The sequence below is a fragment of the Pavona decussata genome, unplaced genomic scaffold (genome assembly GCF_977016875.1).
Source record: "Pavona decussata unplaced genomic scaffold, jaPavDecu1.1 SCAFFOLD_26, whole genome shotgun sequence".
NCBI classification, from domain to species: domain Eukaryota; kingdom Metazoa; phylum Cnidaria; class Anthozoa; order Scleractinia; family Agariciidae; genus Pavona; species Pavona decussata.
This window is the reverse complement of record NW_028145449.1, coordinates 759136-773741: the sequence shown is the minus strand read 5'-3', so window position 1 is coordinate 773741 and position 14606 is coordinate 759136. Positions and strand designations below refer to the sequence as shown.

General features: G+C 38.2%; 2 protein-coding genes across 2 annotated transcripts; both read left to right on the top strand.

Moving 5' to 3' along the window:
• Nucleotides 1-426: 426 nt before the first annotated feature.
• Nucleotides 427-1989, top strand: LOC146485385 (trace amine-associated receptor 8a-like). Its single transcript, XM_085103222.1, has 2 exons — nt 427-1094; nt 1693-1989. The coding sequence occupies exons 1-2, from the start codon at nt 450-452 to the stop codon at nt 1987-1989; spliced, it is 942 nt and encodes a 313-aa protein (XP_084959348.1). The 5' UTR covers nt 427-449.
• Nucleotides 1990-4128: 2139 nt separating this feature from the next.
• Nucleotides 4129-6696, top strand: LOC146485384 (uncharacterized). The gene is made up of 2 exons (XM_085103221.1): nt 4129-4135; nt 5397-6696. Exons 1-2 carry the CDS (start codon nt 4129-4131, stop codon nt 6443-6445), a joined length of 1056 nt encoding a protein of 351 aa, XP_084959347.1. The 3' UTR covers nt 6446-6696.
• The last annotated feature ends 7910 nt before the right edge of the window (nt 6697-14606 follow it).

The following is a 14606-nucleotide window of genomic DNA, read 5'->3' as shown; positions in this document are numbered from 1 at the left end:
GAAATTAGCTTGCACAGGTGCGACGGTAGATAAAACATTATTCGCTGAACTCTTAATAACTTCCTCTTTAATTATTTAACAGTCATAACGTGGTTTAAACAACTCTCCTGTTGTGTTATCTTCCCGCATCATCATGTTAATTACCTTTTTAGAAACATATCTAGATAAATGAATATTCTTCTGGCGTTAGGTACCTTATGGTTCCGTGGTATACGGACTTACAAGAAAAAGATTTTTCTACTGAACTGTGTTTTTTTTAAATTAATACATTTTCAAAAAACTTTTGCTTCTTTTTAAAACTTATACTTAGCTTCCTTTCCAAAAAAAAACATGGTGCTTGATACTGACAAAAATTCATAAGACAGATTAAAGTTTAATGAGCTCAGTCTCTATAAAGACTTACTAGGTAAAGCAACGATACAGGTTAGCTCGTTTTGCCCGGGAGTAACATGGCGTTAACGAACTTAACTGGAGATCCAAAGCAAACGTCATACCATGGGCTGGCGTGTTCAACAGAATTTACCGGAGAAGTCCATAACCATTTGATAGTCCTTTTAGCGCTAAATGGTTTTGTGGCCATTACCGCATTTCTGGGGAATACTCTGATCCTAGTTGCCCTTCACAAGGAGACTTCACTTCATCCGCCGTCCAAACTCTTGCTCCGCACCTTAGCGACAACTGATCTTTGTGTTGGTCTCATTGTAGAACCTCTTGTTGTTACTTATTTTACATCCATCCTGAAAGAACCATGGCAAATTTGCCCCTACGTATTTGCTGTTCCTAGTATCACAGGTTATATTTTGTATTGTGTGTCTTTGTTTATACTGACCGCCATAAGCGTGGACAGGCTTCTCGCCCTGTTATTAAGACTCAGGTACAGACAAGTTGTAACTTTAAAGCGAATATATCGCGTTGTAGTTGTTTTTTGGGTTCTCTCCACTGCTGGAGCAACAATGTTATTTTGGAATGAACGTATAACCGCGTGGTATGGCTGCATTGCTGTAGCACTTTGTGTAGTCACGACAATCTTCTCTTACACGAAAATTTTTCTTACTCTCCGTCATAACCAGATTCAAGCACAAGGTAACGTTAAAGTGCCCCTAACCCTTCAATTTGTTTTCTTTTGGTAGATTTCTATATCTGTGAAGAACTCATTTTCGAAATTTTTTTTTTGAAATATTGAATTATTTTTATTTTACGAGCGCTAAAAGTTACTGAAATTTTTAAATTTTTGCGCCCTTTAAGCCCCGCTGGACAAATTTTTGTCTCGTGGGCTCATTAGGAACGAGCCAATGAGAAGCGTCCGACATTTGACACTTTCTTAGCTGTGACGTAAGAAAAGGACACCAGAAGGATTCAGAAGGAATCTTATGCATGCTGATTCCTTTCTCTACATTTCGAGAGTTGCTGCATCCAAAAACCACACATTTTAAAACCATTTTCTCTGTTTACAATTGAAGCATTACCGCGAATCTTCGGATATTTTTGCACGATGTCCTTTTCTTACGTCACGCTCCACATTTGGCCGAGTGGGGGACTAATGCGAACGATAGGTGAAAATATCGACAAGACTGCCTTCACTTCTAGCGCTCGTGAAAAAAAAAAGGATTCAATATTTCTCAAAAATTTTTTCGAAAATGAGTTCTTGAATGATATGGAAATCTACCAAAAGAAAACAAATTGAAGGGTTAGGGGCACTTTAATCAAAGACAACCAAGCCAAACAGCTCAATTGAACATAGCGCGTTACAAAAGAACAGTGTCCAGCGCAATTTGGGTGCAGGTAGCGTTAGTTGTTTGTTATCTACCAATTACTATCGTGGCCCTTTTGCGCCTTCAGAGAGGAGTCTCGTCATTCCTTTTCGTCGCTAGGTTTTACTCACTAACTTTGGTTGCCATAAACTCGTCATTGAATCCGATTCTTTACTGTTGGAAGATCAGAGAAGTGAGACAAGCAGTAAAGGACACACTTAGTGGACTTTTGTGTTGATCAAGTCAATTCTTACAATAATGTCTCACTGTTTAATGCTTTTATTGAAGCATGGTAAAATATAAACTAAAGTTCCGCGCTTTTTCAGTTCTACTCTGTGAATTTTTGTATAATAGTAAAATGCTGTTTTTTTTTTTAAATAGACGGTAAGATAAACAATTGTGTTCGTCTAAAATCGATATAACTCAACGTGTCGAAGGGGAAAACTATCTACAAGTATCAATTGCATGTGTCATCCAAACAAACGAGCTGCTTTGGAGAAGGAAGTCGACAGAAGGTTGAGAAGTGTTCAACTGAGCCAACCACAACAAAAAAACCAAAAAAACAAGCAAGATTGGCTATCAGCTAGTTCCGAAAATTCGAGACAGCAAAGTTAGTGCACCATTCTACAGTCCAGGGACGCAGACAGAATTAAACTATGAATGAATTAAAATTGTGAGGTTTTCGTTTTTGTAATTCAAAATAAAGCCATCTCTTAATTATTAGAAGAAAAAGGCATTTTTATTTCAATTTTACGATTGTTAAACAAAAGCTTAACAGGTTACAGTCATTGGCTAGTTGTTTGTGACATTAAACTATAGTTATGAATAAAATTGCTTGATGATTTCTTTTCTTTAAATTTGTTCAGTTCAGTCCACATCCCGTTTGATCTCCCGGAAATGCAAACGAAGCGAACGAAAAATGAATAAAACCGGAGAAAACCAAAACTGGAAAAGAAAATAAATAGAAAAGAAAAAGCCTCATAATCGGGTCTTGTTTGGGGTATGTGCGCGTAAGTGTTAGTTAGCAGCCAAATTTTTTCAACACGTGATCATATTTCGTATGCCACAACTGTTCACGTGATCGATCACCGGCGTAAAATTACAGTCGATCTTCATGGACTTATTTATGCGAATAATTCAAAGTGGCAAAAATAAATCAACAGGAACTTTGCAGAATTTTGATCAAACTTTGAAGGATCTATAAATGTAAAGGTAGATTCCGGCACAGGAAGCGAATGTCAGCTTAGGATCAAATAGGACTAATTTCCATGATAAAAACTCAAGGGAGATTTTGAGGCTTGAATGATACGAAGACATCAAAGCGTTTAGTTATTTGCTTATTGCATTCATTAACGACTGTAAAAACACTTGCTTGAGAGCAACCGCTCGCCCGAATAATTGCGTTGCTAGCCATGTTGATACCACCCCCTTCTTTTATTAACTTGGTTTTCAAAACTCCAGTGAAAAATATGAATGTTTTCAGTTAATTTGTCGTTGCCGCAGTAAGCATATCTCACAGTTGACAGTTGACATTCATGGGGCGTGCTTAGTTATTTCCGTGTGATGATGTTTTTCTATAATTTGTTTTAGTCTCTTGGTTAGACACTGACATAAGACAAATGCAAACAAAGAGTAAAAAAAAAAAAAAACAAATAGAATAAAATACACTCAAGTACTTCAGATTCAATTTTCAGGAATAAATAAACGTTGAGCAATGCAGGCTAAGACCAATGTCTCGTTAAACTTCATATAGCCGAATCAAACGTAGCCTGGTTACTAGTCTTTGAACTCTCTCGAAGAGGAAAAAAGGACTGAGCACAAGATTGGTGAAAGAGTGAAAACACCTGTAATAGGGATAAACTTGTGACGCACTTAAGAGCATGCGCTCGCCTGGAAACTTGTGTTGCTTGTCAAATTAAAGCATCGTGGCCTGTTGTAATTAGCTGGCGGCAAAAAGCTCCAATTAAAAATATGAAATATATATAATAACTTGTGTCTTTAAATTGTTTTTCAATATCTTTTGGGAAGGATATGAATTAAGGAAGACGAGAAATAATTTCAGGGTGCGTGGCTCCACAACTTGCTTCAATCAAAGAAGCGTGATCATAATTTTTGTCACTGCAGCATGATTCCAGAAGGACTATATACGTAGTACATTAAATTGTTGTTCAGGCAAAAAGAAAGTGAATTTCAAACAAAGAAAGCAACATAAAAAGCATCCTGACCCTGTCTACCCTTTACCGTTTTGCCGCAATATTTAATTAAATGTTAGAGAATGACAATTTTAAGACGCAAAGCACAACCCCGGGCTATGTTTTATGCGCCAAGTCAGTTGTGTTTTTCTATTATAATAATTTTTTGGCGATGTTTTATGTGCATGCCAGGTCAGTGGTGCGTTTCTGTAAAGATAAGTTTGTGGCGTTGTTGTTCGATGTTAAGTTCAAACTAAGTTCCTTTACTGAATGAGATCTCTGTTGTGTTCATTACTGACAGGAATTTCTTTGGCGCACCGGCCACTACAAGTTAATTTGCATTCTTGAGTGGTTGAATAAAACTCCCACTAAAGACTATGAAAAACGTTGACTGACTCTATAAACTGTTCAAACAGCCCCAAGACACGCACCACGCTGGCCCAGGTTGTTTTTTAGCCAAAACAGACTTTAAGAATAACTTAGAATAATTCCAATTCACCCCCGTGACTACCATCTTCTGGGTATAAAATGGAATGGAAGTTATTATTATGATCGCTGCATGCCAATGGGTTGTGACAGTTCATGCAAAACTTTCGAAATTTTCAGTACCTCGGTTGAATGGATTGCCCAAAAGAAGTTTGGCATTCAAAATATTCTTCATTTACTTGATGATTTCCGAATTGCTGCCCCATCTGTTTCACTTTGCCAAAAACAGTTGGATATTTTCTTAAGTTTATGTCAGTATTTAGGGACTCCCATAGCACCGGGAAAAACTTGTGGCCCCTCAACCGTCCTTTCATTTGCTCGTATTGAACTTGATACCGTTCAGTCTGAAGCTCGTTTGCCTCAAGATAAGCTTAACAAATGTACTGAGCTCATCTCCAATTTCCTCCATCGCAAGAAGGTATCTTTGCAAGAATTACAGTCATTAAAAGGCCTTTTGAATTTTGCGTGCTCTGTTGTTCTACCCGGTCGGGCCTTCCTACGAAGGCTTATCGACCTTACTATTGGCATTAAAGCAGGTCATTACCGCATCAGACTTTCGGGCGAAGCAAAAGAAGATCTGAGGGTTTGGTTGTCCTTCTTGTCATCATTCAATGGCAGATCCTTCTTCCTTGATGATATTTGGCATAGCTCAGATAAGCTTAATTTATTCACTGATGCAGCCGGTTCGCTTGGTTTTGGGGCCGTTTTTCAAAACCGCTGGTGCTATGGGAAATGGCCTGCGGATTGGCTACATAAGAATATTGCTTTTCTTGCATTTTATCCAATTGTTTTGAGTCTCCACTTATGGGGTCATCTGATATGTAATCGCTGCATTTTATTTTTTACGGATAATGAAGCCCTAGTTTACATCATTAATAAACAATCCTGTCGCGACAAATCTTTAATGTCTTTTGTCCGAAAGCTGGTTTCAGTCTGCTTGAAGTACAACATTGTTTTTAAGGCTAAGCATGTCCCTGGGCTCCACAACAAATTAGCAGATTCTTTATCTTGATTGCAGATTCCCATCTTCAAGCAGCTGGCCCCTGCTTACATGAACCCCTGTCCATCGGAGCTTCCTCACCATCTGCAGCCCCAGCATTGGCAGCTATAGTTTCTAAGCTTATGCATGCAAGCCTTCAGCCAGCCTCAATACCTACTTATAAGAGGGCATGGGCACTTTTCAACCAATTTCTCTACGATGTATTTCAGTCCACAATGTTTTCACTCCCAATCCCACCACCTACATTAGCACTTTTCATAGCCTATTTGTTCGATAAGCATTATGCCCCTTCCTCCGTGAACACCTTCGTTTCTGCTCTGGGGTACTCGCATAAGCTCGCGGGTTTTTCTGACCCAGGGAAAGTTTTCTACATTTTGCAAACATTGAAAGGATATCGAAAGATTGGCCACCGCTTGGACTGCAGATTACCAATTACTCTTAATATACTGCATAGAATATTAGATTCTGCTTCTCATATCACTGGGTCACAGTATCGGATAACCTTATTTCGAGCAATGTGTTCTCTCGCATTTTTTGCATTTTTAAGAGTGGGTGAAATTACTGCAACACGGGCTTCTGCCCCCCCTTTGCAAATTCATCAACTCACTAAGCTTCTTAACCCTGCTAGAGAAGTGGTGGGCATAAAGCTTACATTTCATGATTTCAAGCATAACTATAATCAACGCCCATTTTCCTTAGTAGTCAATCGTCAGGATAACCACTCCCCAGTTCAGTTAATACTTGATTATCTTGCATTACGAGGCAATGCTGCAGGTGCTATTTTTCTCACCATTCAAGGGACCCCAGTACCCAGGGTTTTGTTCGCAGACCTACTCTGTCAAACTATTAAATATCGTGGGCTTGACCCCTCCTGTTACAAGGGACATAGTTTTCGCATAGGAGCTGCATCATATGCTGCAGATCGTGGTTTTTCCGATGCTCAGATCCGTATTCAAGGGCGTTGGAAATCCAATGCATTTCTTAAGTATATCCGAGTATCTACTGTATCTACTTGATTTGTTTAGATGTCGTTGGAGGCTGACTTGCAAGGGCAGCAGTCTTATTCACCACCACAGCATTACTTATAGTTTTGGTTAATTAATTTTTATTCATCTAATTTGGTTACATGTATGCAGGAATTTGAGCGGAATTGTCTTGCAAGGGCAGCAGTTGCGTTCAACTTACAGCCGCATTTTATCTATTTCAGTACAACCATAGTTTAATAGTAGGTTTATGTTTAGGGCCATTTACCAAGGGCATTAGCCCATCCCCCCCCCCCCCCCTTCCTTTTTCATTTCACCATTTTTGTATTCCTAAAGCATTTGACTTGCTTGAGTGAGGCTGTCTCGCAAGGGCAGCAGTCTCACTTATCTCGTTAATTGTTGGCTCGTAAATCCTTAACTCTTGTTTGATTACTTGACGTAGGGACTGTCTCGCAAGGGCAGCAGTCTCATGCATCTCTACATTAGGTCAGTATTGTTGATATTATTTTATATTAAGTATGTGCTTTGTTACAAATTTTACTGGGTTGAATGGGGCTGACTTGCAAGGGCAGCAGTCTCCTTCCTCTCGGCAATTTTTATGCTCACTTTATCTGTTCAACTGATATTGAGAATTGCGGCTGTCTTTCAAGTGCAACAGTCTTGCTTATCTCATTTTAGTATATTGGCACCTTGTCGCTGTTTTCATTATATTTCCATGGCCATGTTTTTAGGACCATATTTAATCTCCCACCTTTAACATACCTTTTGTAAGTTATTCAATTTAATCATGTTGCAATTTTGTCATCAATGCGTATTTTGTACATAGGGTGCTGCATTTCCCTTGGGTGGGGCGGCATCATGTCAATTGTCATGATGCTTTGGCGTTTTGGTTGCCCTCACCTTTACTGGGCAAAATCATTAATAGTTAATTCAGGACAGTAGTAGTCCTTTCGCTGATGTTGTAATGAGGTGGCTATGGGCCTTTGTTCATAGCCATACATTAGTTCAATTTATATAAAAAATAAAAGGGGCTATGAGACTTTTGCTCATAGCCATTTTCACCAAATCATGGTTTGTTTTGTTATCCTTTGCCCAGCAAACTGAGCCCGGAACATGCAGCACACAGCAATAATATTTATGTTAGTAGGGGTGAAGACATAAAGGGAATATTTGTTTACAAATAGGATTTTATGTCTTCAATCCGATCTGTTGTTTGTCTTTTTATTCAGTACTGAAGTTTCTTTAGGAATTTTGTTGTATTGTGTGACATAATGTCACGATACCAGGGTCACGTGCTGGGGCCCTGACAATCTATATTGTACCACCCTCTAGCGTTCATGATCTTTGCACCAAGACACGCACCACGTTCGTCAGTGGATTACTTCTGAACGAATTCAGCCGCCTTTTATTTTTCCCACCCGCCCTGTGGCCCTGTCCTCTTTTCCTAGTCCTGTGTTTTGGTTGCCCTCACCTTTACTGGGCAAAATCATTAATAGTTAATTCAGGACAGTAGTAGTCCTTTCGCTGATGTTGTAATGAGGTGGCTATGGGCCTTTGTTCATAGCCATACATTAGTTCAATTTATATAAAAAATAAAAGGGGCTATGAGACTTTTGCTCATAGCCATTTTCACCAAATCATGGTTTGTTTTGTTATCCTTTGCCCAGCAAACTGAGCCCGGGACATGCAGCACACAGCAATAATATTTATGTTAGTAGGGGTGAAGACATAAAGGTTTCTTAATGTTTGCTTCTATGAAAAGACTCCTCCTTATTAGAATGCTAATTGCCAACGTTCACAAAGGCATCATTGTTATGAACTCTCTTGACACACGCTTTTCCAGGAATGTTTTTCAAGCGGTTCAAAAACCTCACAGCAAGTGTTTTATCGGGTCTAAAACCACTCGGCTGCGCCTCGTGGTTTTAAACCAGATCTCGATAAAACACTGCTGCTCGTGTTTTAAACATTACATATGGGATGAATGAACAGGTGTAGCGGAAGATAATAAAAACGCTGTTCGCTCATGAAACCGCCGCAAATTGGTACTTCCTTTTTCGTCATTTACATATAATTGGGTTAAACTGGCCTTGCTGTTTTGTCTTCATCTCGGATCTTTCGTGTAATTACGGTTCACAATGATACAGAAAAACCGTACGTAATCGCTTCCTTCGCCACAAGTACCAATCGAATTGCAATTTCCAAAAATAGAAAAGGTTTTAAATTCAGAAAACTTAGTTCGATGTTTGAAACTTCTCAGTTTGTCCTGCTAAAACCAGGTTGGACGAAATATTTGAAATATTTCGAGAGCAAACCTCGTCAACAATCCAGCTCTTTTAATATTGCACTAACAGTTACATGGAAATAGCAAATTTTACTGGAGATGCAGAGCAAATATCTTACGAAGACCTGTATTGCTCAACAGAACTGACAGGAGAAATACGTATTCGTATTATATTCCTTTCACTGGGAATCAGATTTCTCTCCATTACCGCATTTCTGGGGAATACTCTGATCCTCGCTGCCCTTCACAAGGAGACTTCACTTCATGCGCCGTCCAAACTCTTGCTTCGCAACCTAGCGACAACTGATCTTTGTGTTGGTCTCGTCGTAGAACCTGTTCTTATTACTTATTTAATAGCTGTCTTGAACGAACAATGGCATGTTTGTCGCTTCGCATTTGATATGTTTCATCTTACAAGTTATATTTTATGTTTAGTGTCTTTGTTTACGCTGGCCGCAATAAGCGTGGACAGACTTCTTGCCCTGTTATTAGGACTCAGATACAGACAAGTTGTCACTTTGAAGCGAATATACCTGACAATAACTCTTTCATGGGTTTTGGCCACTATCGGTTCGACAATGTTCTTTTGGGATCACCATGTAACCATATGGTTTGGCTACTGTGGTACGACTTTGTGTCTGCTGACCTCAGTCTTCTGTTACGGAAGAATTTTCCTTACTCTACGCAATAACCAAGTTCAAGCCCACAACCACGTTTCCCAAGGACAACCAAGCCAAACAGTTCCTCTGAACATGGCGCGATACAAAAAGACAGTGTTTAGTGCACTCTGGGTGCAGTTAGCATTAGTTATTTGTTATCTTCCACATGAAGTAGTTGAGATTTTTCTCCTTCTAAGAGGGCCAACGCCATCTGTTTTAGATGCTAGGTCATTTTCTGCGATTCTAGTTCTCCTAAACTCGTCATTGAACCCATTTCTCTATTTTTGGAAGATCAGAGAAGTGAGACAGGCGGTGAAAGACATATTCAGAGAGCTGCTTTGTTCATCTAGTTAACTCAGTCTTATAATATACTTTTTTTCATCGGTTTTGTCACTGTTCAAAGCTTTTGCTATTACTAAAGAGTGTGATGGTAAACAACGTCTAGATAAAATTTGGCAGTATAAAGATGGATTTTGTCTGTCCTGCGGTAGTAAAAAAATTAATTTGAAACGGTAAAATAGTCATCAGTTGTATTAGATTGAACATTTCTTCATAACGTTGCGTCAGGGATTCAAGGGAAAAAGATATTTCCTCGCTTGTTGATCGTCTAGCTATCCTCTGTATTATCCGATTAAAGTTTAAAGAACTCAATTGTTGAAACGTGTGATTTTCTGGAAGAAAGTCAACCGAATTAACAGAGTCTAAATACAGTACAGTTACTTTAATTTGTTTGTATGTCGCTTTATAACTCGGTATTTTCCGATGAAGAAAAGTCGGTTTCCCTCAAAGTTCTGAAAAAAAAAAAAAAGATTTATTCTAGCAATTATACTACAGGCGGCAAAAGAACGTCTGGTGAATAAACATTTCCGTTTCTTCGATGGAATCGAATTCTTCTTAGGCTTGCCACAAGCCATCTTGAATGAATAATAATAATCCTTATTGAGGATGTCAACCTCACTAAAACTAGCGATTTACAGAAGGTTCCTCTAAGACTAAAAGAGTGACCGATAAACGGCAGACTCCCAAGGAAATGTGCATTGAGAAAGTCTAAATACTTGTGTGCTCTAGTGAATTAAAAATGTATTCTTAATAAAGAACTGGAACGTACCTAACTATCAGGACCCAGTTGTTCAAACCCCCGTTAAGCTAATCCTGGGTTAACATAAACTTTGATTCAAGTTTAATGACTAATCAGTAAAGATTCTTTCAAAAGATTTTTATCCTTTAGTTTTGACTTAGACTTTTCTTTACTATTAGTTTAAAATTAGCTCTTGAAAACATTTTTAAAAAGCGAGATGAAAATGTCGGTTAATTTTCAATCGAGAATTAGTGTTAATCGGCCTTCGAACAACCGGGCCCTGGTGGCTAACTGTTTCTGACGTATAACTATTTATTGAAAATTGTCCAACAATTTCTTTTTCAATTTGATTTTAATATGTGTATCTGTTAGGCAGTGGGACTCGTGCAGACAGAGTGGCGAAGACAATGAAATTTAACGCAGTTAAGTTAACGTTTGGCTTGAACGAATCCGCAGGTGAAAAAGTAAAAAAAGGTTTTTTGTCTGAATTTCAAATTGATCCTTTACAATCAAGCTATTTTGTTTTAGTGTTTTGTCTGATACAATCGCTTAATTACAAAACGTGGCCTACTGGCAAATATTTTTAATTAGCTTCCTAAGAATATATATATTTTTTATAACCTAAAGCTATATTTCAAATAATTATAGCACGAAACTTTATTTTTTTACATGTTTGGTCTTCTCTTTCGAGATAAATTTAAAATTTGCAATTGCTTACAAAATACAAATGATCGGATATCTTATTTTGTGTGTTGTTCTGTGTCTGTACTCAGTGTAGTTTCAACAATGAAACACGTTTGGCAGGCTGAGTATTAGTTTCTCCCGTATGTAAACATAACCACAATTGACAGCTACGTTTTCACGGCAGCCACACATTAATTAACCCTTCCCCGTGGATCAACTAAGGAGAGAACTTGAGTGGTTCAGTATGGTCCAAACAAAAGAAATTTAATTGTTTAGGAAAACTGGAGGGACTCTGGCTGCCCATCGTGTTTACTGAAATAAAGTAACCGAATCATTGAATCGAATCATGCAAAACGTAGATCCAAAATTTCAAACACTAGCTAACTCATTGTGGCCTCGTGTTTCCTCAATTTTATTTCCAGGTTAGAAACAGCTTACTTTTTTCTTCTAAGTAATGAAAAGCAGCGACCGGGGTTTTTTGAAATAAGATTTTTTTATAGCGTACCACCTCCAAGACGCAAATTAATTTGCATAGGTTCGTGAGATCGACTGTCTAATCAGAATCGCGAAAGGCTGTACACAAACCAGCTCAAGATTATCATACACCTACCGAAAGGAGAGTGGTATTTGATATTTATTATTATGTTTCACGGTGTTAATTTGACAGTAGTCTGGAAACGGAATAAAGGAAGAACAAAGAAATGGTAGCGAATGTTTGTCATGGTTAGAGGGCTTCTTGGGGAATAGAACCACTCCTGACCAACACTCTTTACTATGATCGTCCTTGATTCTGTACAGTTCATCTTTCAACAACCTCTGACTCTCTGTCTCTGACTGAAAACTGTTGTACACCTCTTTTTATTCTGACCAGAAAAGGAAACACTTGTCATGCATCAGCTAACACCTGTCAAGCGAAGTACGTTGGCCGCGTTCCGTCATTAACATATTTTTGTTTATAACGTTAGCTCTAACGAAATGACTTTCGCTTAGATTCTAATACAATTCCGGTTCTGATCTGTTCAAATTAAAACGAGATGAGGAATATAGTAATTGAAAGGAACACTTTCACAGATTTAAAGCTATAGTTAATGACAAACTTTCACAAGAAAATAAAGTTAAAAGATCATTACATAACAACAAAAATAAACGTTATATTTAGAGAAGGAACGGACTTAAGGTACCGCCCTATTCCATACATTGCTGTTGTGTAAACAGTGGTTGTAATTACAAATTCAATACGGAGATTGCGTAACAAAACTCAATTTCTCTAAAAGCCACCTTAGTTCAAAGGTGTTACACCCATGATGATTAAAACACTATGTCGAATTAAAAGAAACTACTTACTATCATGAATTCGGTTTAAAACTCGCGGAAATAGACCAAGAATGATTTGAAATACGAGAGAAAGGGCAATTCCAGGAAATTCCGTAGAGGAACAAAGTTGTTCACGAAACCATTTCAAACATACTCAATTATTAAAAGAGTGTGATGTTTGCGGTGATAAACACCTGTTTTTCGCCAACAAATCATAGTTATTTTTTGAACACACTTTATTGAATAATCCACCTGTTTCCCAACCGAATTCATGACAGGAGAAGGTATACGTTAATCATAGCTATCAACAGGTAAAGTAGAACTGATGAAAAGCAAACTATGAACTTAAATAGAGTTGTTTTCTCACAGTAGGGGAGGTCTGAACAGAAACTGGAAGGTCCACTAATTTTTCAATATTTCCAATACATGTGACGAAATTGCGGGACACCTCTTAATTCCCAACACCAAAAAAAACAGTTTGGAAAACATTTACGTAACGTAAATACTTTTCATTGCTAGTAATTTTATCTTCTAACATCATTACGAACGAAGTAGTATGGAAGGTTCCTACGAAAGGAAGCCAAATTATGGGATTTTACTGCTCCTTTTGCTGTCCGCAATGAAAATTATATTCTTGGATTATTGGTTTAATTATAAGCAACGACCGACAGTTGGGGAATATTCTCACCTCGGACTCCTTCACTTTATTAAGTTCAGTAGTAAATTAAAAAAGTAAATTAACACCATTGTCAGTTTTATACCAAAGAGATATTTACAAACCGGACGAATTGCAAATTCATCAGTGTTCTTTGTTCTGATAATTGCACTGGTGGGATTTAATTATTCCTTTCAGAGTTTGGAGCTACAGAAATTTGCGTTCTAGCCAAGTCTTTACTGCCGAATATCGAGATCAGAAACAGAAAAGAAAGAAACGTTTTACTCTTTTGGTATGGCTAATTTTTCAAAACCAAATTCATCCATTTCGTAATTCGCAATTAATCTAATTTAATGTCACCAATGAATATACTGTATAATGATGATATACGCATTAAACTGTGACAAAAGCAACAGAAGAGAGATATATTGAAAATTTAACTCGATGAACAGCAAAGTCCTCTGAGTGTGTCCTTTACTGCTTGTGTTACTTCTCTGATCTTCCAACAGTATAGAATTGGGTTCAATGAGGAGTTTAGGAAAACAAAAGTTGCAGTAGATAACCTAACGACTAAAATGGAAAGCGATGGCCCTCTTTGAAGGATTGAAAGCTCCACTATGCCTTGTGAAAGATAACAAGCTACTAATGATAACTGCAACCACAGTGCATTGGTCACTGTCTTTCTGTATCGCGCTCTGTTCAGTCAAACTGTTTGGCTTGGTTGTCCCTGATTAACGTTACCTTGTGCTTGAACTTGGTTATTGCGGAGAGTAATGAAAATTTTTTTGTAACAGAATAATGAAGTAGCCAGACACAGCGATACATTACTGTAGCCATACCATAACGTTATTCGGTGATTCCTAAGGTACAACGTCGAGCCGATAGTAGATACAACCCAAGAAAGGGTAACTGTTATACACATTCTCTTGAATGTTGCAACTTGTCTGTATCTAAGCCCTAGCAACAGGGCGAGAAGCCTGTCCACGCTTATTGCGGTCAATATAAGCAACGACACTGAACAAAAACTATAGCCCGTCACATGAGCAACAGCAAATGCGTGGCGACAAATAAAAAATTCCCTTCGCTCGTTTACAACATATAGATAAGTAACATAAAGTGGCTGTACAATGATGCCAACACAAAGATCAACTGTCGCTAAGCTACGAAGCAAGAGTTTGGACGGCGCATGAAGCGAAGACTCCTTGTGAAGAGCAACTAGGATCAGGGTATTCCCCAAAACAGCGGTGAAGGCCAAAAAACTGTTAAGCAGCAAAAGAACTATTATTTGGTGATGTATTCCTTCAGTCAGTTTTGCTGAACAAACCATATCTTCAAAGGACTTTTGCTCATGATTTCCAGTAGAGTTTGTTGACGCCATGCCACTGGAGGGCAACACAAAGCGAGCTAAATTCATTTTCTCTATTGTTTTGCACAAAAGACCTTCTCTTTACTAACAATAGCGGCAAGGCAATGACATCATGAAATCCAAGATGGCCTCGCCCGGGAAATTTAAAATCGAAAAT

Excerpts from the sequence above, each read along its gene's own strand:
- LOC146485385 (XM_085103222.1), top strand. The coding sequence starts at position 450 with ATGGCGTTAACGAACTTAACTGGAGATCCAAAGCAAACGTCATACCAT. Across the intron at positions 1,095-1,692 it reads AAGCACAAGGTAACGTTAAA|GGGCACTTTAATCAAAGACA; the intron begins GTGCCCCTAACC and ends TTGAAGGGTTAG.